Consider the following 25,200-nt stretch of genomic DNA (forward strand, 5'->3'; position numbering starts at 1 on the left):
CGTTCCACGAATTTTAGCCCAATTCTAAGTAGTTCCCAGTTCCTGTAAGATTCGAAAAATCTTGTAGAACACTTGGGAAAATAAAGAAAACAGGAGCAACGGAAAGAAAATCTGAAGAAAAAAAAATCCCAAGAAAACTGGATGGGTGGTCCGCTGGTTCAGATCCGCTTTGTCGCTCATGACAACTTTGTAAACGTCGGACATCATTTTTCTCAATTCCTTCTATTTAAAGAACCAAAAAATGGAAATGAAAATGGTCATTCGTATCATATATTTAATTTTTATTACTTAAGTATCTTTTTACTTAGTAGTGTCATATGTGCCAAAAGAAAAAAAACCAACCTTATTTTAGAGAACTTTACTTTACTAAATTTAGAAACCGATGGGATGAAGGATCCCAGAAGAAGTTTACCAGTTACCCTTCCCTTTTTCCCGGCTCCATCCGAAAGTTACCTTCGTAAATATATAGAAACTAACTAATTATTAGGTTTTATTACTATTTGCATCGTCCCTCTCATCACCGTGGTTCTCCTGTGTCATCCGAGAAACAACAGAGCGACCGGCCGCTTATGGATTATCTACGACTGCTCATGGAAACAATGGATCAATGCAATCCGTCGATCGAAGAAGATCCTAGGATCGTCGGCTTCACCGCAGCATCAAACCTATACCATCAATATCAATATCAACTTTCCAACGAATCCACGTATTGAATATGTATTGAAAAGGGCAACATACTACCGTGGAGCACCGTTTTATTCACTCCTCTGTCTCATGTATCCATGGTTATCCATGGTTGTGTGTACCGTCGTCTATCCGTCCACTGGTCGGTCACATGCGAATGCCCTTCGGCCGCATCCTGCTCGTCTGCCACTATCGATCCGCTCTTTTTTTTCCCCGAGGATTTCCAAACGAAATTCACCATTCTTTCCTGATTTCGTACGTATCCATTAGCATTGTTTAACGTCGTTTGATGTGTTTTCCGCGGAAAATGTTCTTCTTTCCATTTCTTTTTTTTTGCTCCTCTATCCGCGCTCTGATAGGATGACTGGTGCTGGCTGGGGCATTCCATTAACTTTTTGCTTCTTATCTGTCTGTCTCTGTTATTTCAAGCGATTCAATTATTCTTCCCAGCATCAGTCGCGGTTTTTAACTCTTACAACGCCTAAATTCACTTTTACTCATGCCTAATGGACCCGTCGACTTCATTCTCGCCGATTAAATGTCTTTTTTTTAGTGCTTCTTTTTATGTTTTTTACTCTTATTTAGATTCATTGAAATGGAAAGGATTACTGGTGAATATTCGAAGCATTCATCTCTGAACGCTGTACTTTTCATATGATCCGTGTTCCGCGTATTCGCTCAACGGTCGACTTATTTGAAAGCATATTGGATTTGGCAGCTGTTACAAGTACGTATGTACTTGGCGACAAATATGTTCACAGTCGGTGTCGACTATGTTCAACCAGATGTGCGTTATGCGTTCGACGGAAAGTAAATTGAGCAAAAAGTACCTCTTTCTGCATTTCATACACACGCACACTCTTTCACCTCCCTCTGCCCAGTCTCGATCGAAGACGCTTGCGCTTTGGGTTCCGCTCACCCGCTCGCTTGAACGTATTTATCTTCATCGATTGTGTGTGTAGACGATCGATATCCTGGGGTTTTTTCCCGTCAATGAGGTTGTCTATCATCAAATAATGAAAGCGGAGCATTTTCGCGAGGATTTGCATTCAATTTATTTTGTTATTATTACATTTATTTAGTTTACTTCATTGTTATTAAATTCTACGCTGCTTGATGATGTCTCATTTCTTGACGGTCGCGTCAGGACCATGACCGCATTGCAGTGATGTGCGGCGGCAAAGAAGACGATAGATCTGGTACGGATATGCTTTGCTGCCGGATGAACGCCACGAAAGAGCGTCCAACCCATCCAGAAACTACCGCTCTGTATTGTAAACCTTGTAGTTGACCTCACTACATTGTGGTTCTAGTAGGGTGTAACCCAGTTGGTAAGAGGCTCGACTGTGACTGCACAATGAATGGTTCGAAACCGCCCTGGAGCCAACCAAGCCTTATATCCTTCTGTTGTCGACAAATTGGTACCAGTATTGCTGCATTGGATAAAAAATACTGGCTGGGTAGACCAGCAAGTCATTGCTCGTGCTAGGAACGTGCTTATAAACCTCAAACAATTCCGAATTGCGTTTGAACACATTGGCGCATCCCAAGCGGATTGATGCAGTAGAGACGTCAGGTTATGGGTCCTAAAACTACAGACAACACCTTTGACAACAGTTAAAGGCATCACCCCACGAATGATGGTACGGATTTTAAGTGGAGTATTCGTTTTCGGGATAGTAGATTATGGAGACGGGTGTGATTCCGTCCATTTCTTCCTAATTTCCGTAAAAAATGGCCCGGAAGATGCGGCGCCACACAAGGCTGGCGCGCTCTAATCGAACTCCTTGTAGAAAATAGTGCGCCGGTACGCTCGAAGCCGTATCTTCCGGGCCGTTTTTTTACGGCAACTGGGGAAAAATGGACGGAATCGCCTTTCTCTTCATAATCTACGATCCCGTATACGAATATACCACCTGAAATCTGTACCACCCCCGATTCGTGGGGTGATGCTTTTAACCAACCCTAAACATTTACATCATGGTCCGGATAAGACCCTTTCTCATTACCGTGATCATCAACACAACTGAATGATAAATTCTGTGGTATTTTTATTTGGTTACAATGCCAAGCTCACCTGATCACCTGAAAACTCGTTCCATTCAGTTGAGCGGCACATAAAGAGGGTTATGATAGAAATTTCTCGGTAGTGCAGCTTTTAAACGACAATAATTATGTTGGGTCTGGTTTGCTGACGTAGTGCACATAAAGTATAGCTAACGATCGTACTACCACTCTCTGTGCGTTATAACATCCTCCAAACCTCGTTTGATATCGTTGACGTTGGCTCGGTCGTTTTTTTTTTCTTTCTATGAAGTCAGCCACGTTCCTGGAACATACGGGGAAACCATCAACGAGAACTAATCATCAAGCGATCGACGAATCAATATCCCCACCCCACATTATCTTGTGTTTTCTGTTCGTTCTCTTTGAAAAAACTAGATTCTGTGGTGATTTCATCAAGACTCGACGGAGGAAGGATTTTCACTTTACACTTCTTTTCAAACCGTTGTTCGATACAACTACTTTGATAGATTTTTGTTTTTTTTTATATTCTTTGAAAATCCACAGATTCCGACATTTCATATTTCATCTTTACACTTTTCTTTTCAAACCATTGTTCGATACAACCACTCAGATTTGTGTTTTTTCTATATTCCTTGAAAATCCACTGATTTTGATGTGTTTTATTTCGTCGCCGTTTGGTAATATGCTGCGATTTATAGTTGGATCCAAAAATTATGTCCAGTGAGATCATATAAAGCTGAGTAGTGCTTGGAATGCCGTCGTTTTCAATCGATGTCGAAGCTGTTTAGTCAATTAGTTACAGTAAAATAAAAGTTTAAATTCATTAACGAATGGAACTAAATACGTTACAATGAACGTACAATTATCAGTGTATTAGTCTGATTGTGCAAAAGCACCACATATCCTATAATTTCGATTGTAATTTCCGTGGCTTTGTGAGAATAAATTTTGAAAACTGTTTTCCTCTATATCTTCTGAATTGTAAAGTGCATGCATTAGAAACTGAGCACTACAATCCATTAGAATCACTAGAAGAATTAAAAGTTTTTATGAATATTCACTTTGTATGCTTTGAAACCGAAATTAATATGGATATCGAGCGGTTATCAACAAAAGTTTTGCTGATTTTTGGTTAATATATTCGCTATTCCTTTGTGTTCGATATTTTCTCTCTCCGAATAATTCAACCGGATTGAAAATTGTTGCTGAACCTTTGTGCTGTTTGTTCTGTTTGTTGATCCCGTCCATTGTTTGCGACCATACTAAAACGATCCCGCATCAAAACTCATCGCATTACGTTGAGTAAACTAGTGTTTGTGTGCGCCCGATGACCCTTTTCTAGTGCCCACATGACAATGATCCTCTTTACTGGCCGTGTCCAGATAGGCTAAAGATCGCTAACCTCAGAAAAAAAAGAATGTAATGCATCCGCATTTCGCCGTCTTCAAAGTATTTCGTAGGAACTTGTTGCTGCGAGGTAATTAGGAATATCTAGCCACCGTTCTGTTAGGTTTCTCCGAAATTATTTGCCTATTTCCTCGGATTCCCTCGGTGACATTTCGCGCTAGCCTCCACATCCTTTTTTTTCCCCTAACGTTGACTATCAATCCGTGTGGTCTGTCGTCACAGACCTACGTTTGCAAACTACGGCGTCAGAAATCTCAAGTACTATTCTATTTTCTATTCTATTTTATTTATTCTATTCTTCTCTACTGATTTTCTGTTACAAAAAATAAGAATAGAATTGAAGCACGCGGTTTATCGATCAGTTTTTCCTCTTGTAGAACTCATTTCTTTTTTTTTCATGGAAGAAATTCTTTCCTCAAAATTCCTTCCTCGTGTTAATGCCCATTGTACAAGTGTTGACGAATTTTTAATGAGTTCTTCGGAATGTGATGACAACTTTGAATATAACCATAACTTAACCGAGTCGCATTTTTTCATTTAAAGGGCGTACAAGGAATGGGCGATCGGATCAGGACGCCCGCAAGCTTGAGCTTCGACTCGGTAAGGCTGAACGATCTCTCCGATGATTACGGATTTGGTGATGATCCCGATACTACGGTGATTGGTTACGATGATGTTGAAGAAGCTCAAGAAGCTGGATCTGGTCCTGTAGGTTTTTAAGTGTCGCTTATTTTTTTTTCATTTTATGAGTTTTAGCTGCTTTTATTTTGTTACTGTTACTAAAGCCCTGTACGGTTTAAAATCGCTAGGATTCTTTTTGCGCCAGTGCTCAAGAGCTGTTTAATTTTTTTTTGAATTAAATTCGTTAACCAGGCTCACTTTGTCATTCGTTCTCCTTAGTCTTTTTTTGTCTGCTGGTTGCAGTTTTTTTAAACTAGTGTCGGAACTTGTATCTGGACTACCAATATGCTCCAAGTTCCACTGCTATGTACCATATTCGAAGAAAAAAAGCGGTCACCTTATTGAATTTTATGTCTACTACCTTTTTTGCTATAGCTTTCACATAAAAATTCGAAAGTATTAAAACATTGTAGTATGCAGCGTATTCCAACATGTTGCGATTTTAGATCTCAGTGAAGGCGTAGGAATTGTGCGTAATTTTCTTTCCAGAGCCAATGAGAGAATGAATTCCTTAGAATTCTGAGAGTATTAATAATAACCAAAACGCGCTCACTATTCTTCCAAATGACTTGCTACTTTAGCGCCACGTTCAACTTTGCTGCCACTGCTCATAATAGCCCGGAGGTCTTCGTTTGAAGTGCACTTCATTGCACATCTTGCTTTCGTTTGAAACATTGGAAATGTAACAAATCCGTGCTTCTTCAAGAGCAACCTAAGACTCAGGAGAAAAGAAAAAATGCCCCTGACCACATACACACTGTACTGCAGGCAGAGCCACTTTTCTTTTGGACATAGATTCCTTAAATTGCAATGAGAAATGATCCAACTAAGTGCGATATCAGGTGAAAACGTACCAAGCGTTCCCTTAAACTGTGACGGAGACGCTAAATTGAAACGCCTCTGGAATTCTAATTCGATGAATATTGGATACGTTTGGAAGGGTTTCAATAGACCAATTTCCCAAAAAATATTGTCCTTTCTTCTGAGCGAAACCCAAACTTCAGTTTATGGTGTCAAACACGCTCATACGGAACTTTCAAGCACGATAGAACATTCACTGAAAACTTCCAGATGAGGGTATTTGAAGACGCTAAAGTGGGCATGAATAAAACACAATAAGCTTGTATTCATGCCCAGTTTTTCATGCCTTTTGGCTTTAACCGTTCTTTTGTAAGGTTCAAGGTTTATAAGTAGAATTATTGAGATTTATTAACTCCCCGACATTCTTTTGTGGAAAAACCAATAATGTGTGTTTGGTGTAAGGGGGGGGGGGGGGGCAGTTCTGCGCTTTTTAATCATTTCACTTTGCATTTCTCGTTTCATTGCAGCTACGTTTTTCTGATTGCACTTTCTATATTGGTTGCACGCTCTTTTTTTCATTCTCTTTCATTAAGCTGCAAGCCAGGCCAGAGCCATCAGCTCCGTGGAGCACACAGCACTCTATTTTTTTCATCAAAACTGAAGTTAGTTTTCATCTTCGCTGAGTTAAACACGCAATATCAGGCGGGATTTAAAATATTCACGCGATCTAGCTATCGTCAAAGTACTTTCTGTCTTTCTGTGGAAAGATTAATTACTGTTTACGGTTGGTCATTTACTCGTATCCTCTATGGCTTAAAATCTGGAATTAGTTAGCCCATACCGTTTGTTTGTTGATCTGTTTCTATATCCTAATCCTTTTTATGTGTTAGGAACCACTTATTGAATTTATATTTTTCGTTTCTTTTTTACGTGATGGGTACTCGTTCCGAATTAATCTTTCCTTGTTTTGCCGACGTGGTTTTAGTGAAACTTTATTTATGGCCTCTATTGTGGTACACGTCCCTTTCCAGAGCGACCCATGATCAAATAACCGGTTTCATCTTTCAATTTCCTCTGTTTTTACTTCTTACAATGAGTTCCTCTATCACATTCTCAATGCATTTTCTGTGCAGTAGGTTCAAAAAAGGGTGCAATTTTTATATTCTTCTTTACTTTTAGTCTTTCTTTGTTATTCAATAAGGAAACAGTCTGCTACTCACATAGGGGCAACTCAAGGTTAGGAAAAAAGCGAACGATTTCCTGTGATTCACATCAACTGCACCGATATGGCGACATCTCAAGAAATGAATTACTGCATTTTCAGGAGTATGACCTTATGTAAATTCTCGTGCAAGTGTAATTCAGACGGTTAAATTCTCAGCATTTTTATCTTTCTCTAGATTCTTCTTTCCGTTGCTGATATAATTCGAGTGGATAGCATGTCTTGAGAGATGACAAGCTAAAATGCACTTAGCTTGCAAGAGAGCACTGTTCACTTTACACTATCAGTCTTCTTATCATAAATTTCTTTGCTTGCCTGCTTCTTATCATCATTTCTTTGCTTGCAAACATGCACTTAATGAGTCATTGGACAACGAAATTGCACTAGATGTGAGCGTGTTTCCAATTAAACATAAAGGAAACACTTTCCTCGTTTCCGTCTAAAGACGAGCTACGCTCGGTTAATTAACTTTTGAAACGGTTATGACGTCTGACGACGAGTTTCCTTATGCAGTTAAGGTGCGGGCAACATGGTAGTCTTAACGGAAAATTATCACTTCTCAAAATTTGCTTTTATGACTAATTTTTCAACAAACATTTCACAATTAACGGTTCCTGACCTATTCTGACATTTTCGCTCCATCTAATAAGGTCTCCTTGAATATATTGATGTCGTTGAACCTGCAATTACCACCTCCCCCTCCTCCAAAAGCAAATAAAGCCATTGGGAAAGGTATTGATTGTTTGTTGCTTCCGCTATTACTGCGGTAAAGCATTTGTGTCAACTTTTCCGTTCACACCTCATGGAATGTTTTTGCTTGCTTGAATCCGGAGCGAGGTAAACTTTAAGTTTAAGTTCTATACTATAAAATGTGAGAAGGTTTGCCATGGAAGCATTTGGTTGTGTGTTCACTATGGCCACATAACTCAACAGGTGTCTGAAATGCTCATGACTAAAAGAACTCGTTTTCTATTCTCTTATCGACCTCAAATCAGATGTAAAATTCTACCCCATTTACCATAAACGAGGAACTGCGTGTTTCCCTTTTCACATTGGGAAACGTTTTCTCTTTGTGGATTCAGCTTGAAGGTTTATCATTGTATCCATTCTCTGGCTAGATCGATTCTGTGTTGGTATTCGTGGAAAAAAAAATAATGCGATTTGAGAGTTTTTTTTTTCTCTAAACGAGCATTTGTATATTTCTGTTCGCTTATAATCATTTATCTCTTTATGGTTTCAACTCTATGGCTTATCACCGTTTTCGTCCTTTAACAAAATCGATTCCATGTTGTGAAATAATGTGGTTTAAGGGTTTTTTTTTTTGGAGTTGAGCTGTTTCTCGCTGTGCTTGTATTAATTCGTAGTCGACCTCTCTTTATTGTAACGGCCAAGTGATGACGCATGGATAAATATGAATCATGATCACGAATTCCCTCACTGTCTTTCTGAGTTTAGTCACTATTCGCTGATCACGCGTGAGCGCTACGTATCACTTGTTACTCCGAGAGATTTCTTAGCGTTTCTTTTCCTTCGAAAATTTAAACCAAACTCACCACATATTTCTTAGAAGAACGGAGTGTCTTCAACTAAATCCATTCTGAGATGATTCCATGTTGACGCAACTCGAATGATCACTTCATTAGGTGCATTCTAGGGGAAATTTTCTTCCATATAAGCAAATTTTGCCGCTGCAGCAACTGATTTGTTGCTCGTTTCGATAAGCTTTACTGGATGTCTATAGTTAACTTCAAAATTGAGAGGTATTGGGGAGGCTTTCATTCCATTTAAAGCACATTTCTAAATGAAAAGTGGATGTTAATGTTTGAGCAAATAATTCACTTGCCTATATAGTTGTTTACTATATCTGCCTCTTTTTTTTGTATAAATTTTTCACAATTTGATATTTTTGTGTTGTTCATGTTCTTCATATTTGATTTATGGAGTAGATTAGTCTACTTATCGTGTTATCTTATTTTCAAAGAAGACAGTTAATGGTTGTCTTTTTTAAAATCTCAGATTTCTCAAATAATACGATACGTTCCACTTTTTTTGAAATACATTTATGTCCTGTGGCGTTCCCTTCTCATGGTTTTCGCTTTTTTCTTTCAGCTTTTCCCCATTTTCACATCAGTGTTCTCATACATACTCACATCATTCTATTAAATAATGTTGTTCGCAGGAAATATTCATGTTTTTCGATGATCTACGACCTGTCCGAAGTTTTCTGACACTGATTGATTACGGAAAATGACTCACGTTTCCTGGTGTTTCTTTGAATAGTGACTGGTTCTAGTTAGTGATCTTTTCCTTTGTTCGGGAATCTTGTTGCCGATCAGTTGTATTCATTTACTGCTCCTATTAGGAGGGAGATTTATGCATCGCGTAATAAATTTATTCCACAATTCTTTGGGGGATGAAAGATGACGACGTGTTTTTGACGGGTTAGATACGAAAAGATTTCTCCTAGTTCCTCAGTTCAGAAATTCATAGGGGAGTCGTGTCCATGGCTACGGTTGCTTAAGTGCCACCTTCACAGCTCTTTCACAAATCCCATTTGTTTTTGTTTTTTTTCTCGGTACACAACAGTTAGCTCTTGTTATTCGATTCTATGACTGTATTTGATTTACAGTATTCTTTAGATTAACAGTTACTTCACTTTATATGATTGGAACTTGTTATAGTTGAGTGGATCGGGAATATAACTTTTTTTATTTTATGGAAAACATAAATTTTCTCTGCGGTGAAGGTGTTCGCATGAGCAGAGTTTGAGGCTGGCACATAAATGGTGGGCAAAATCAATGAGATGGGACGGATGCGGTTTATTTATGGATAATATACATAGATAAAAAGGATATATCAACGGTGTTCCTGTTTTGAGTGTACACACAAATTCTGCAGCTATTGTCAATATGTTTTTGAGCTATCTGCAACCAATTAAGTTATCTAATGCAGCTATATGAGACATTGTTGCTCTCTTTTTTTCTTAGTGTTAATAGCTGTAATATATATCCAACTTCTATTGATCTTTTCTATTGATTGTTTCGAGATGAGCACTTTCCCTTTGCCTGCATCAACATGTGCACTTACGGCTGTTCACATGACTAAAATTTCCATAAATTTTCCAGGAAGCTTCGGCTTCTATCCGCGGATGGAAAAAGTCTACATATCATCAAGTTCGTTTCTGTCCCTCTCGTCTTTCACTGAGAATGACCGCAGCCAGCTCGCAATGGTCGCTTCGCGCACTCACTCTAACCGGCAGAAAAGTTATTGCTAGATTTTTTTCCCCCGTTAGAACAAATTCAGTTTACTGGCATGATTTTCACGAGAGTAGGAGGAGTTTCCATCTGTGCCATGTCGTAGAAATCCTGAAACAGAACAGTCCGAGTATATTCTTCCTTAGTTTCGTTGCTACTAATTGCTGCTCCCTGATGTAAGACGAGAACGAGGGGTGCGCGCTGAGAGCTGCTTGTTGTTGTGGACGCGACGGAGCGGTTGAGCGTGTGGCTGCGTGTGATAACGTCGTTGTGATGTTTGTCGCTTTTCTATTTATCTCATCTTCTCGCCGAGACCACCGCAGAATTTTTCAGTGTTAACAAATATAAGTATGCCTTATGTGCGCAAATATGCTTCTCTACGTTTATTGATCCTTTACTTTATTCGGAAATCGTTCCCGACCAGTTGTATTCATTTACGGCTCCTATTTAGAAGGGGATTTATGCGTGTCGTAGTTGAATTGCTCGATAATTATCGTCGTTGTGTTGTTGTTGAAGTTTACGGTGGTGATTTATTTGGAACGAATTCACTCGTAAAAAAAAATCCGGAATGAGCACATTTTAGAATTTTCCTGTTCGTATTATTCTTTTATCCGCTTAAGGCTTATTTTATATCTGCTTTCGGTATTTTTTTCATTTTATTTGTTAATTCATTCCGTTCCTTAAATTTTTCCCGATACTCGAAGAGTGTAGAAGAATTAAGCTTTCAAAATTGAAGTTTACGTTGGTGCGCGTTTCATCTTGCTCTATTAGGAATAATTACATCAGTACGTCAGATGACGTCAATGAGAGTAATATTATGGTTCAACATTTTGGGGAACATGGGAAGCTCAAGCTTCTTACGCTCGAGCGCCGAGATTGTTCTTTGTTCAACTAAAATTTCCCTTATGTTCCAACGAAGGCGTACCACGCGTTTTTGAATCAATAACATACAAAGTTATGTGTTCTATGAACATTTAGTAGGGGGTAATCCGTGTAATCCGCGAGGGAATCCACCTCTCAACCTTTAATTGTCATATTCTAGCGATACATCTAATATTATAGCGGGAAAACATAGAAGAAGTGGAAGATCCGCCATACGTTTGACAATAATTAATTACTCCACACCAATCATCATCATCACTTGGTCGATTTTGCGGTCCACCTGACGTTTGAAGCGAATGTTTTGTGGATCGATGTGATTGATGTTATCATTAAAATAGTTTAACAGTCATTAATTAGGCCTTATTCTTTTTTTTTAAAATAAAATCCTTTGCTATTTGAAGTAATTCTCTTTCGCTAACACAACACTTTATTTCCACATTTTCGTTAATTCAAGGAGTTGTATACTGAGCGTATCGATTGTCCAGATAATGACATCGGCTTTTAAATTGTCCAGATAATTATAGCGATCCTGATCCAAGCATATTTTATAATACCCACAAACGACGATAAGCGCCTATAATTTCCATATTCGCTTGGATTTTGTGAATAATCAGGAGAAGGGTATCTCTCTGAAATACTGACTAGGATCGATCCACATTTGTGTTTTGAGGAAGTTGGATTCTTGAGGTCTGGGAATGTTTCTCGTTTTCTGAGTTCTCATATTTTCCGGAATAATGGTGTTGCAAGTGGTGTCTAAGGGGTTTTTTCAATAATATTTCAACTCGTTTCTATTTGATTCAAAGAATTGTGCTTAAGAAAAAGTTTTGATATGTTTATTAAGTCAATTATGGAGACATCTTCGAGATGAAAAATTGCGCGTGGTTGTTGCTCAGCTGATTTAATGCGACTTAGACGTGGAACACGAACATTTGCTTCCCATAATGAAGTAACCAACAAAAAGGGTAAACGGTGAGTTTATTTCAGGAGCTTAAAACATGTTTCTATCGATTACTTTCCAGTTTTAGTCATTAACCATATCATTTCGCACGCATATTGTTACCGCATAGCTTGGTCAGAGTTTTTTTTTTTTTGTTGTTGTTGCTGAAAATTCCCCTTCATTATGTCGAGAACATGTGTTGAAGACATGTCCGCGTGCTGGAATGAAAATGAATAGATGCTCATTTACGACTTCAACGAGATTTGTACAAATTTGATGTATTATTTGTTGTGCAGAATTCCTGTAAAGAATAAAATTTTTTTCTATTTAATTCTACCTTTTCGAATGTTAATTTGCCGTTTTCCTAACGATTTATGTGCAGAGAAAACAATCGACCGAAATTTACATGACTAAAATTAGCTCGTTTTTCGAAGTCGGCGTTTTTATCCTTGTGGAAGTACTTCAATGAATCAAGTGTTCATTGTGTATTCATTCATTCATTCATAGCATTTAAATGTTCATTCTTTGATAACATTTGGAGGACTCTCATCTGTTGCTCCTGTAAGGGTTTCCTTAGTGTGTTTTTAATGTCGGACATTTTACTGTGTCGATTTTGTTTGCATGATGATTTCTGACCAGATGACGACCAGAATGACGTGAGATTGTGGCAACGATGGAACGTCAGGTCACCAGTGCTGCTGAGTTTTCCACCCGACGGTTTCACGTAGAACCAGTTTCCCTGATGTTCCTCATGATTAGACTTACTGGACTCTTTTCTTACGCTATCGCTATCTGTACTAATTTCATGTTCCTCACTCCTTATTCTGGGAGTTAGGCCCTAATTGATGGTTTTTCTGACAATTCTAGATTCTTTTTGATGTTACAGTAACTAATTAATCAATCGTTGAGTTTTGTCTTCGATTGTTAATAGAATGAAGTCCCCTCGGAGGCTTATCGTACTTACTCTGACGTTGATTATGCTTTTTTCTCTGGTGGAATTATTTTATTAGTTATATACGCCGTAAAATCCGCATCTTTGCCGATCTACTGGCTGCTGTCATTGATGCGAATTCATTTTTCAAGTGTATTTCATCTTCTTCCAATCGACCCATCCGTTCTTCTTTTTTTTGTGTTTTCGTTCTAGATTAGCCGATTCAAGGACAGAGAGTATTGTTTTCGCGCTCCCTAAGTTCTCATCTAAGATCTCTGGGTTGTTTAGGGGTTCTTGTATATCTCCAGGGAGGTGTACGCTGAATTTCCGAGTAGGCAAACACGGAGTTACTCTCTATATTATACTCTACTCTACTCTCTCTACTCTATACTACTACATCGTCCTATCGTTCTTATACCTACTCCATTAGTTATTTACATCAAATAATTCAGTTAAATACCGTAGAAACATCCCGCTCGCTACCATATTTTATCCCAAAACTGCGTTGGTTTTGTGTGAAGCGCCTCATATCCACTTTCATCCGGACGAAAGAGTATTATTTTTATTTTTTATTTTCCGACACTCAGTGTTTTCGCATGGTATCACTTTCACTCGCTTGCGCAGCTGGTATTTCAGCGATATCCCCTCTTTTTTATTATTATTCTCTTTTTTTTTCAAAAGCATTGTTTATTTGAGGATTCTTCAACTGTAGACGCATTATTCACACATTTATTGTTTATTGGCAATTTCTTTTCTGTGCTTATTCCTAAATTCACACGGGGTACCTGCTCTTGAAATGTGCGGTTGGACAGAGCTTTCATGTTTTTTTTTTCAGGGGCTTTAAAAATTTACAGACTCATTCAAATGAGTGATTATGTTCTTTCCGTTTACGTCCTACTAATAAAATAGAGTTCAGTCCTCACTTTAAAGGTTAGGTAAAAACTTTTAGTGTCCATGAATCTCGTTGAACCTCCAGAAAGCTGTTCGAGATTCTTCTGCTCCTTGTTCAAATGAAGTCGCTGTTGTCTACTAAAAAAGCATATAATTTTTCTTGGCAACACGGTGATCACCAAAACAAGACTGTGCTCATTGTTGAAACAGCTTGCATTGGCTTAGCTGATCTGTTCGTGGGAATCGTTCTTTTGCCACTGTTTTCAACACTGTGCAGCAGTTTATCTTTGAATTGTGCTTGTCTGCCCTAAAATTAATGGCACCGCATTCGCAGATCTATGGAGGTGTTTAAATTCTCAGGCAGAACAGTGTAATTAACTTATTGTATTGCATAGTCGACTCTTCTCTTCTACTTGCTCCGCTGGCGCTTAAAGGCATCACCCCACGAATCTGAGGTGGTGCAGATTTCAGGTGAAGTATTCGTATACGGGATGGGAAACTATGGAGAGGAGGGTGATTCCGTCCACTTCTTCCTAATTGCCGTAAAAAAACAGCCCGGAAGATGCGGCGCCGCACAAGGCTGGCGCGCTCCAGTCGAACTCCCCGTAGGAAATAGTGCGCTAGAACGCCTGAAGCCGTATCTTCCGGGCCGTTTTTAGGGCAGTTAGGAAGAAATGGACGGAATTACCCACCTCTCCATAGTTTCCCATCCCGTATACGATCCCCCATAATCTACGATCCCGTATACAAATACTCCTCCTGAAATCCGTACCACCTCAGATTCGTGGAGTGATGCCTTTAATGTGACATTTATTTTGTACGCAACCGCCGCATACAATTACAGTATGATTCTCAAATTATGCTAGATATTGTTAGCGTCCAAATAGATATCATATTTATGCTCTAGTGACTGATTAGTCCACGTAGAGAAAGCCTGAGAAGGTTTTGAACTCTGAAACCACATTCCCTCTGGAATTAAAGTTGAGGTATTGATGAAGTGCTCTTTTTTTTTGCAAAGGAGAACAGTGAATCATTCTGTTTTGCCGGAATGTTGAGGGGGAATTTTCATGAATTTCTGCTCTTTTTTTCTGTAGAAATTCCTCGTGATGACTGTGCTATTCTTCTTCCTATCGAACAGCTAACCAGCTCTATGTCGTGTCATTAGAGTTCAGCAGCGCTATTTCTCCTTAATTGTTCTTTTTTTCCCTTCGGGAGCAGGCTTTCATTTCATGCATGGAAAGTTTCTATGCATGAAATAGAAACGTTGCATGTAAAATCTCGTTGTGACAATGTTTGAATGTTTTTTTTTTCTTCTTTCTTCTTCAATTATTTTCCCTTGTTAGCGGTATTAGCAATCTTGCCCAGAATACGACCTGACTTTGATGTGAAAAGCGCAGCTAAATCCGAGTTACCTCCAACTGTTGTGGTTATTTCGGAATTTTCAGTAGTTGACAGTCTTCGGACGTTTTTCTCACTCAATTTCTGTCCGGAAAGGGGAAATTCAGAAGCAACTAGAGTGGTAAAATGGTCCTTCATATTTCGTTCTTAGAATTGGCTTATTAACTGTAGGTCTTCTGTGAGTGATTTCACTTAGGAGAAAACTAGCAAGAAATAATTTTTCATAGTGCTGTCGTGTCATTCCAGCACATTCTCCTCTGCTGGGCCTCGATTGCATGCGTGTTCTAGTTTCCGGTCGATAGTTGCCACCTCACTGAGGGGAATAAACCAGTTCGAATAAACCTTTTAGTGCCGAAACTTCTGGTTTAGAGATCTTATTAATAAATCCGTATTTGTCCGCGAAAAAAAGGTATCGTATTTTCTCTACTTCTATTTGGCGACCAATTTAGTTGCGTATCGTCCGTCATTCCTCTTATTTAGGATTGTGTTGCGCTATTCTGCTCCGTGTATGGCATGATTTTTTAAAAAAATATTATGAAGTATTATAAGGTTTATGTGATATTTTATGTAAACAACAGAATTCTTTGTTATTCTCTAGAGCTTCTTCATACTTTTATTTTCATTACGTTACACGGAAATCTCTGTTCAAAGGTTGCTTTTCCTTTCTTTTTCGCCTAGCGATATGTGTTGCGCTCAGCATTTTGTCCCGACATGTATGGCCCGCCCATTTCAGTTTCCATTTGCTTTCTGATTTCTTCCCGCATAGTCATCGCATTTATTTGCTCACATTTGATTCTGAATGCTGCCAGCTGCTTTTATGGAATTGTAGACACAGAATCTCTATCTATCAGTATAGATCAAATCTGGATCTATCAGGGTCTCCGTGCTAACAATTCGAGGCGGAAATTTTCCCTGCAGGAGCCGCCTCTATTGGTTCAGTTGACTGTTGTTTGCCTACGTTGACGTTGGGATCCATATTACGTCTGTCTATCTTTGCATAGAAATTAGTGGAACTCCTATGTTTGCAGATGCCGGATGAGAATTCACATACACTATCGGTAAGCGCAGATGGCGAAGTCAGTGACACAGACAGTCAACGAACCGTGGACCGAATCTCGATGGGATCGAATGATTCAAAGGTGTGTAACGGAATGTGGCAAATATTTACAGGAAATTGTTATTTTCTGTATTTTTTTCTATTTTTAATTTATTTAGTTGCTTTGAAAACTTGAGTACATCATAGAGAGTGGCTCTGGATTGATTAGAACAGAACTATTAGAACAATTTATATATTTCGAGGTCCTAATATTTTGAAAACAGCGAATGAGTCATCGGGTGTCCAACATTTTTCTTCAATTAATGATTCAGTTTCTTTAGATCCTTCCACTAGAAGGTCTAGTAGCTCTGATGCCAGAGAAAACAGAGGAAATGTAATGCTAAAGCAATTAAAGGCATCACCCCACAAATCTGAGGTGGTACGGATTTCAGGTGGAGTATTTTTATACGGGATAACAAAAATATGAAGAGGGGGAAGGGTGGTTCCGTCCATTGCTTCCTAATTGCCGTAAAAAACGGCCCGGAAGATACGGCTTTGGGCGTTTCAGCGCGCCATTTTCTAAGAGGAGTTCGATTGGAGCGCGCCAGCATTGTGCGCCGCATCTTCCGGGCCTTTTTTACGGCAATTAGGAAGAAATGGACGGAATCACCTCCTCTTCATAATCTGCGTTGCCGTATACGAATAGTCCACCTGAAATCTATACCACCTCAGTGATAAATGCATCTGAAACTGGAATTAACTAAGACCTAATCAACTGAAACTCTAGTAATTAATTTCTTTACATCCAGATGTTTTCTAGGTCGAAAAGTGCTGCATTCGTCGCAGTCAGCTAGAAAAAGCAACATTTTCCTGTAGAATTTAACATTAAAGGGGAATTCTCGGGGTAGACGAAGCGCCGAGTTCAGAACCTTTTGAACTGGCAGAATGTAGTGGTAGAAAATTCTTTTTTTTTCAATATGACTATTTTTCTGGATGCAAAGACATGGTTCACTGACGAACGACTTCTCGTTACTTCAATGTGTAAGAGATTGTTTTAAACATTAAAAAGTTTTGAAATCTTATATCCTTCCCTCACTTTCTTTCGTTTAATTTTGATGCTGAACACTTGCAGGAAGCATCAACCAGTAAACTTGGCGTTCTCTTCGATAAAGCTAAATTAAAAGGTAAAAAATTGTTGACGAAAAAGGACAAGGATCGGCCAAAATCGTCAGGTAAACACCGTTTTATAGTAGTTCTTTGCTTGTCACACTTTTTCCGTCGAAATTTTATGGCTACGATAGAGGTGTGATCGGCTGCCAGAAACATCTGAAAATTTTCGCGAATATCTGAAATAATAATTCCTTTTGGCATATGAAAAACTTCGAAATATCGGAATTAGTTCCCGGTGACGTGATGGACTTTAATTTAATCATAACGGTCTTGAAACCTGGTACCTTATGAGCAAATTCGTGCCAATTTTGGTGTTTTTTTTTCTCGGGATTTAGAATAAGCACTAAAATAAGTTACCACTGAACTTTTTTTTAATGTGTGCCAAAACCGCCCCTACCTCAGTCGCAACTTATTCAAATTATTTTGCGAAATCTCAATTTTTTTGGCTGAAAAATGCGAACTCAACAGAAAAAGGTGACAAAGGTAGTTGTTGAGGAGGGCAAAGACCAGTTTTCTTTCGAAGTCTGCACGAAAAGATCAGGTTCTTTTCACTGATTGAATAAGACTATTAGAATTTATTGTTGTATTTATTGCTATTGTTATTTAGGCAGGTCTGGCAATTTCCATCGAGTTATTTATTCTGAATATCAGAGTTCGAAACTCAGAAAGAACAAATCTGTGCGATCAATTTCTAATTAATCAAAATAATCAAATTTTAGGGTCTACAAAACCTTAGAATCTCTTAGAATCTCTTAGAAAAAGAGATTCTAAGAGATTCTAAGATCTTTTTTTTTTTGAAAAGTATTGGACGAGCGTTATAGTACTAGGGAATTGTTTATGCTTTGGATATTCCTCAATCGTCCCCCTTCGTTTTAATTCAGAGAAAAGAAACTCTACTATGTTTAAATAATTTTAATGGCAAGTAGCACAAGAGGATTAGTTGTGAATCAATTACTATTCTTAATTAATTAATAATTACCATACGTTTCATAAGTTTATGGCTCCATGTTTACTTTAAATACACTCAGGTTTCATTTTACACAGTTGTTTATAGGAGTTGCAGAAACAGCTGCACAATGTATTATCATCAATCCACCCTCTAGTATGCTTGTTTGTGAAAATGACAAGAAGATCCAAGCAGAGGCCCCGAAGGTTTGCCGCTTCGATTTTACTTCTCTCTTTTTTCTCTTCTCAACGTTCCTTTTATCTGAAAGCTCAGAATTTTATCGCTTCTCGGATTACATTTTCCCATTCACTTCCTCAATTCAGAGACCACTAACATCTTACTTTACCTCTAGGATTCTTCACAAGATTCATCCGTGGTTTATTCGTTGACTCGGCGTTATCGCAATATGCCGTTTTTTAAATATCGGTTAATGCTTTTGGGCGCATTGCTTTCGCTTACGATTGTTTTTCCAGGTGCGTTTTTGACGTTACACAAAATCATATCTTTTTTTTCTTTTGTAGTGAGCTCGTTCTCAAGATTAAGAGTGGTGTTCAAAAATTGTGTGGAGGATTAATCACGTAGAAAAAGGACAAAGACAGAGTTTTGACAGTGAAAAAAAATGTTTTTTGATAGTTTTTCAAGTTCTCTCAATAGTTTTAATAGTTCTTAGTAGTTCTCTCTGAAAAATTGTTTTATTTCTACAGTTTCGTTTTGCTGATGATCATCGCTAAGTAATCCATGAAATGCGTATGTTAGAAGTTCTCTCTCGAATAGGTTAAAATTGAACAAAAAAAGGCTTTGAAACTCCTTCGAACTGATTTCACGTTTACTCTTCTGCTTCGAGATCGAATTTCGCGCACAATTTTCATCGGAACTTTTCTCCATTTTTGCTACTGTACAAAGTACTGATTGCTGATGAAAGAGACATGAATCTCTGCTCCGCATCGAATTTTGAGTACCTTAATAAAGTCCTTAGTCAAGGTGGTTTCCAGTTTTCAGTCACTTGGAGGACTTTCAGATTTTAAATCTATTCCTTCAGTATTTAATTCGATTTTCAACGTGTACAGCTTTTATTAGAAGAAGTTGTTTTCATTTTACTGGAGTGTTAAATGCTCCAAGTTATGTGAATACGTTGTGAGGCCACCATCTTACCTCCTCAATTGCTCTAGACAACTCGAAGATTCATGGTCATGTCTTTTCAGGTTTCATAACTGGTTTGCTTTGGGGACTATATCTATCATTTATTGGATTTCTCTACTTGTTTGTATCTGAACCTCGTCCTACGGTAAGCAGTTGAAAATGTACAACCTATATTAGTTTTTTTTTGTTTTTTTCCTGCAAAATTGTGATATAATGATGCGTTAGACAGTTTTTTCTTTTTGAAATCTTGATACTTTTTGAAATCTTTCAAGTCTTTTAAGGACGTAAATCGTCAAAGATTCAAAGATTGCTCTATTTTGTACTATCAATCATTACAATTTGCGGGGTTTTTTTTTTTTGTTAGTGGAAAACCTAAAAAACAACAAGTTCAGCCATTTCTTCTCTAGTTTAATGATCTAATCCATCACAGATCCAACGTCGTCCATCTCTTACGGATCTGCTAGAACCAGAAACGGTTGATAATCGGCTGGAGCAAGCCTGTGAAGTTAGTAATGGCGAGGGAAACGCATTAGGTGTTGGAGAAGGTGTAATTTATCGGGTACGTCCCTTTTTTTAATCTTAGAAGCCCTCAATCTTCTTTGTTTATTTTTTTTTTCATTTCATCTGTCACATACTTTCGTTCCGCTTCCATACGATTTTGTTGTTCGTCCCCTAGACCATTAGATCCTTGCATTTATAGGGTTGGATGAATGAACTCAAAGGTAGATATTCACCTGCAACATACCATGTCAACAATGCCCAGTCTGTGCTCGTTCGACTAGAGGTTCCTTCCATTCTCTGATTCTTTTTAAATTCTTTTTTAATCAACGAAACCACTGTAATCCTAGGGTTCCATATTACGAATATCACGACCAGCAAAAGCTGTTTTGAAGCATGCATTTCATGAAGATCCTACGCTCACTCAACCTCAGCCTACCATGGTTTCTCAGACCATCTATAGCCTCGATGGGGCCCGAGTGAGTTGCTGTGATTACGATTTCTTTTCCTTTTTCATTAATTTTTTTTCCATCATTCCAATCAGATTCTTTTGACCTACAAGGCGTTAATATTTTCTTGAAACTAACTAGCAAATACAACGCTGGAATTTTCTTTTGGTTTTTATTGCTAGATATTCATGTTCGCGTACATTTGCGACTACGACATTTACGATTAGGCCGTAGAGACGTTGCCATATTCGAAACTACGTGGTTATTACTTTTTTTCTGTTGAATTGTAGGAACTTTTCTCATCTAATGACTGTGTGTAATCTTAGGGTATGGAAAAAAAACAAAAAAAAAAAGAAGTAGCCTGCGTTCACTGATCTTGCAACAATCTGTTCCAAGATGAATCATGCTTCTAAAACTTTTCAGGTATCTCTCCGCCCAAAACGTTTGGCGAAACGGCGCTGGTGGAGTCGGAAGTACCCCATCCACATCAAATTCGCTCGGAAGCCAGGAGATGTTGATTTATCGAAGCCATTGTCAAGGTGTGCCGCCTCTTTTTTTTTCCTTTGATACGAGACACGTGTGGTTGTCATCCTAATTAGAGTTACTTATTCAATCTTACATCTCATAGATCTGTCTCCATGCATCCGGTGGAATCAGCTCCTGATTGCTTACCGTTGTTGGCCGAAGCTGCTTCATCCGTGGATGAGGGTTACACAGCTGAGACAGACACAAGTGAAAGCGACACCGAACAGGAGGGTTCACGTCTGGGACGTGCGAACTCCTTAAGCGATATGCCAGACTTCATCAGCGTGACTGAAGGTGCTCCACGACCATACAAAGGGCGATCGATTTACTTGTTTGTTAGAGCTGCTCGCGAGAAAGAACGATGGTTCCATTTGTGAGTATAAAACTTTGGTTTATGTTTTCTTTACGTTTTTCTTTCCGTGTCTCTTCAAAAAATCGCTTCAAAAATCTTTAACCTTTGCTTAAGACTCCGAGAAGCTTGTGCACAATCTCATGATGTCGTGAGGCCGTTGGCGAAGAGAAGCACAAGTGAAGTAGGCGTCAAATCTAATGTTGGTTCTCCACTTTTTGAAAGATATTTCCTCTTAAAAGCTTAATGATCCTATCGAAAATTTCTTCCACGCTCATATTCTTCATACTTGCGAAATGCTTTAATTTGTAATCGCTTCAAAAATCATCTAATTTGTAATCGCTTCAAAAATCATCTTCATAGATTACTTCTATCAGCGTATCTTTTCCCTTTAGGGCGATATTTCTTCTACACCTTCAAGGCAATCCACACCAGTATTTGAGGATGCCATCTATAGAAGGATACATAGGCAGTTTACAGAGTAAGTATACCAATAATTTGGATATTTCTTCTTTTCTTCGAGAATTTGGCTCGTTTTCAGGCAAATATCATTGATTCATGGTTGTGGCTTCTCACCACCTGAACGTGGATCCACTGTTTCCTTAGATCTAGGCACAGTAAAATGGAAACCGGGTAACCCCGAGGAGAACTCGGATCTTGTCGAATCGATAAATTCCCTTGGGACTAGGTAAAGAGTGAATTTAGTAGTTTCTCTTGGAAATAGCCTCAAACATACTGTTTTTCAGGATATTTTTTGATTTTTGTCGTGATGAATTTTGGGCAAACCAAGTAAAACAAAAGATCCAAAGCAAGCTGGCAACAATCCACGTGAGTTTTTTGAATCGTTTTTGGCTTCATATCTTAGCCGGAAATGATATTCAGCTGCCGTATTTCATCGAGAAACTCGAGTTGTCATCACTTAGCCTTGGAACGACTGCACCACGCATTGTGGGCGTTTACACCTCGAAACTGAATGAATGGGGAATTTGGGTCGATTTGGAGGTGAGCACAATTTCTTGCAGTCGTTGCGATAGTATTGCTTGATATCTGCTCGTTTTTCTCAGTTCGAGAATAATCTTGGTCTTTTTTTTTTCTTTTTTTTTTTCTTTTTCTGAAGCAGATAGCACCATTCACATCAAAATTTGCATGCGGTAGTCGGATATTTTCAAGTTTCACTACTTTATCGATTACTTCTCATCATATTGCTCATTTGTTCATTCAATGAGTGATCTAAAAAGATCCCATTTCATATGATCATTTGTTTTTTCCTCGATGAAGAAAAATAATTTTTGAACTTTATTCTTCGTCCAGATGAAGTACGGTGGTGGGATTCGGTTGGTGCTTCAAACAAGTGTGAATCTTTTGAAACTTCAAAGTGGTGCATCAAGGGTAAGTCAAATTAAATAAGCTCCTCTCTCCCTTATTTTGTTATTCTGTACATATTTAGGTGGAAACAGAACGGAAATTATCTCGCATCACTGATGCAATGACAATGAATGTGTCCCATTATTCAGACGAAGAATTGCCGGAAAGCCCAGAAAGTAGTCCTGATGAAGATTTCGGAGCTAAAAATAATTTGGAAGGGTACGATCTATGTGCTTCTTTTTTTGTGTTCACGACTTATTTATTTGATGATAAATTCAAGCAATTGTTCTCTCCATTTGTCTTCAATTCAAACTTATTCATATTTTCGAATTGACGTACTGAGTTGAAAATGTTCGCAGTTTTTTTTTTTTTTTTAATCTTCATTTCTCATCCTCCATGACCTTTCCAGTACAACCACTAGGGAGAGAACAGGCAAGAAAATAATCTCCATGGTTGAACGTGCAGCACAGAGCAGCTTCTTCCAGAAAGCCGCTAAATTGCCAAAGGTCGCCAAGGTACATGAATCTGTATTTTTTTAATTAAAGGCATCGTCCCACGATTCTGGCGTGGTACGGATTTCAGGTGGAGTTTTCGTCTACGTAGTCGTAGATTTTGGGGAGAAGGGTGACTCCGTTCATTTCTTCCTAATTGCCGTAGAAAACGGCCCGGAGGATACGGCTTCAAGCATTCCGGCGCACTATTTTCTACAAAGAGTTCGATTGGAGCGTGCCAGCCCTGTGCGGCGCCGTATCTTCCGGGCCGTTTTCTACGGCAATTAGGAAGAAATGGACGGGATCAACCCTCTCTCCATAATCTACGATCTCGTATACGAATACTCCACCTGAAATCCGTACCATTTCAGATTAGTGGGGTGATGCCTTTAACTTACGAAAGATAAGATGTCCAATCAGTGTTCAAATTCTCATTCAATTGTTTCAGTTAATAGAGGATGTCTCATCTACACCTTTGATCCTAAATGTTGAAGTAGAAACGCTCGAAGGACCAATCACAGTTAATATTCCACCGCCTCCATCTGACAGATTATGGTAAGGATTTAGTTCTAGTGTAGTGTTTATACTTATCTTTGTCAACGCTTCTTTGCAAATTTTTCTTTATTGGACACATTTAAGCGATAAATCAAATCTAACCTCGTTTATTTTCTACCATTTCGCTTTTTTTCGAGTTATTAATGAAGTAAACTTACGTAAAAGTTGACTTTTCTGATCCACGTTCGTTGTACAAAGGATAGTTGCACTTGAACCAATAATTAAGAACATTTTGCGTTGTTACGAGAATTCATGTGTGCATAGAATAATTAAAAGAATCTTATATTGCACCCTTATACGTTTGTATACTTACGGTCTTGAAAACCGAGGAAAAAGGGTCCCATACAACAAGCCAAACAAAAGAAAAAAGTTTTTATCCTTTCTGTTTCTAGGTATGCTTTCCGCCGACCGCCGTTAGCTTCAATTCGAGCCGTTCCACAAGTCGGTGACAGATCAGTTGATATGTCAACCGTATCCGACTGGATTGAGTCAAAACTTCGCCTTCTCATAGAAAAGAACCTGGTATGCCCGAATATGGACGACATAGTTCTTCCTGTCATGTCTGGAAATGATCTTCTGCGTAAGGGTGCGTATAACCAATAAGTGATCAATACTGGTCACCTCTACGTGTTTATGAATATTAGATATATTTTTATCATCGTTCATTCACTTTTTTCAACTTTCTGTTGGAATATTGTTTTCCTTTTTTGTACAGTACTTTTCATGTGCACTCAGTAACATGAACGTCCCGGCTTTGTTTCGGTTTTTTGCCATCTAGTCTTCTTTATTCTTTAATTATGCTCATTTGTACAAATGTGTTACTTTGTTTAAGCCACTTTTACCGGTCTCTTCTCGTTTGCTTTCGCTTGCACGGTTCTTGTCATAATTGAAATTTTTGTTTAGCGCTATTCTTGGAAGATGTGTTGGGCAATATGGCACTGTTAGTTGTATGTTTTTTTTTCCTAATTGTCCTTGTGATATAATATTGGTTCATTTGCAACCACATTCCACATGTTTTTGATAAATCCGGCTTCATTTGTTCGCTTCGATCAGTTTTGTTAACTCGGTGAATAGATAATCTGGCTCCCATTGAATTCACTTATTCAGGTGAGATATGGAGCTTCTCAGCAGTCATTGTGAAACGATATTTGTTGTTATAGGAGATTCATCGTTAAGCCCTTGCTGATCACATCATGTAAAGGTCAGGCAGAGTAGCGAGAGTACCGAAGAAAACGTGGTCTGTAAATCTGGCCGATAAAGTGGCAATATCCAATGGGTACCTAACTGGAGGTGGTGCTACCCGACAGTACGACATCCCTCTCGAAGACCCAACGTAGTGGATGGCCTAGAAAAGATCCCTTACTGTTTACTTTTTATATCTGATGATATGAGCAGAGCGGTACGGATGAGAGGAAAGTAGGAGGCAGCGTAATAGCTGTGACGAAGACAACAACATGGTGGAAGATTGACTACTGATCGTCCAGATTCGCCTTTGTAAGTCTGTGGGATCACAGAGAAATCAACCACTGGGTCGAACTACTAAAAACTACGAAAACCGCT

General features: G+C 38.6%; 1 protein-coding gene across 3 annotated transcripts; it reads left to right on the forward strand.

The window, feature by feature from the left end:
* Nucleotides 1-4,674: 4,674 nt before the first annotated feature.
* RB195_016607 (uncharacterized protein) lies at nucleotides 4,675-24,826 on the forward strand (the record flags this gene model as incomplete). 3 transcript variants are annotated; one of them, XM_064183213.1, is made up of 23 exons in its annotated part: nucleotides 4,675-4,827; nucleotides 16,145-16,255; nucleotides 17,285-17,384; nucleotides 18,377-18,474; nucleotides 18,621-18,741; nucleotides 19,471-19,553; nucleotides 19,839-19,967; nucleotides 20,109-20,192; nucleotides 20,257-20,385; nucleotides 20,779-20,894; nucleotides 20,984-21,253; nucleotides 21,347-21,431; nucleotides 21,625-21,710; nucleotides 21,771-21,917; nucleotides 21,976-22,057; nucleotides 22,112-22,231; nucleotides 22,541-22,618; nucleotides 22,677-22,813; nucleotides 23,004-23,109; nucleotides 23,534-23,640; nucleotides 24,033-24,226; nucleotides 24,715-24,747; nucleotides 24,801-24,826. In XM_064183213.1, the coding sequence occupies 23 exons, from the start codon at nucleotides 4,675-4,677 to the stop codon at nucleotides 24,824-24,826; spliced, it is 2,595 nt and encodes an 864-aa protein (XP_064039093.1). The 3 variants fall into 3 exon arrangements, with proteins under 3 accessions (XP_064039093.1, XP_064039094.1, XP_064039095.1); XM_064183214.1 differs by having other exon boundaries at nucleotides 21,347-21,413; XM_064183212.1 differs by lacking the exons at nucleotides 24,715-24,747; nucleotides 24,801-24,826 and having other exon boundaries at nucleotides 21,347-21,413; nucleotides 24,033-24,243.
* Nucleotides 24,827-25,200: the final 374 nt, after the last annotated feature.

Source organism: Necator americanus, chromosome II, assembly GCF_031761385.1.
Source record: "Necator americanus strain Aroian chromosome II, whole genome shotgun sequence".
NCBI lineage: Eukaryota > Metazoa > Nematoda > Chromadorea > Rhabditida > Ancylostomatidae > Necator > Necator americanus.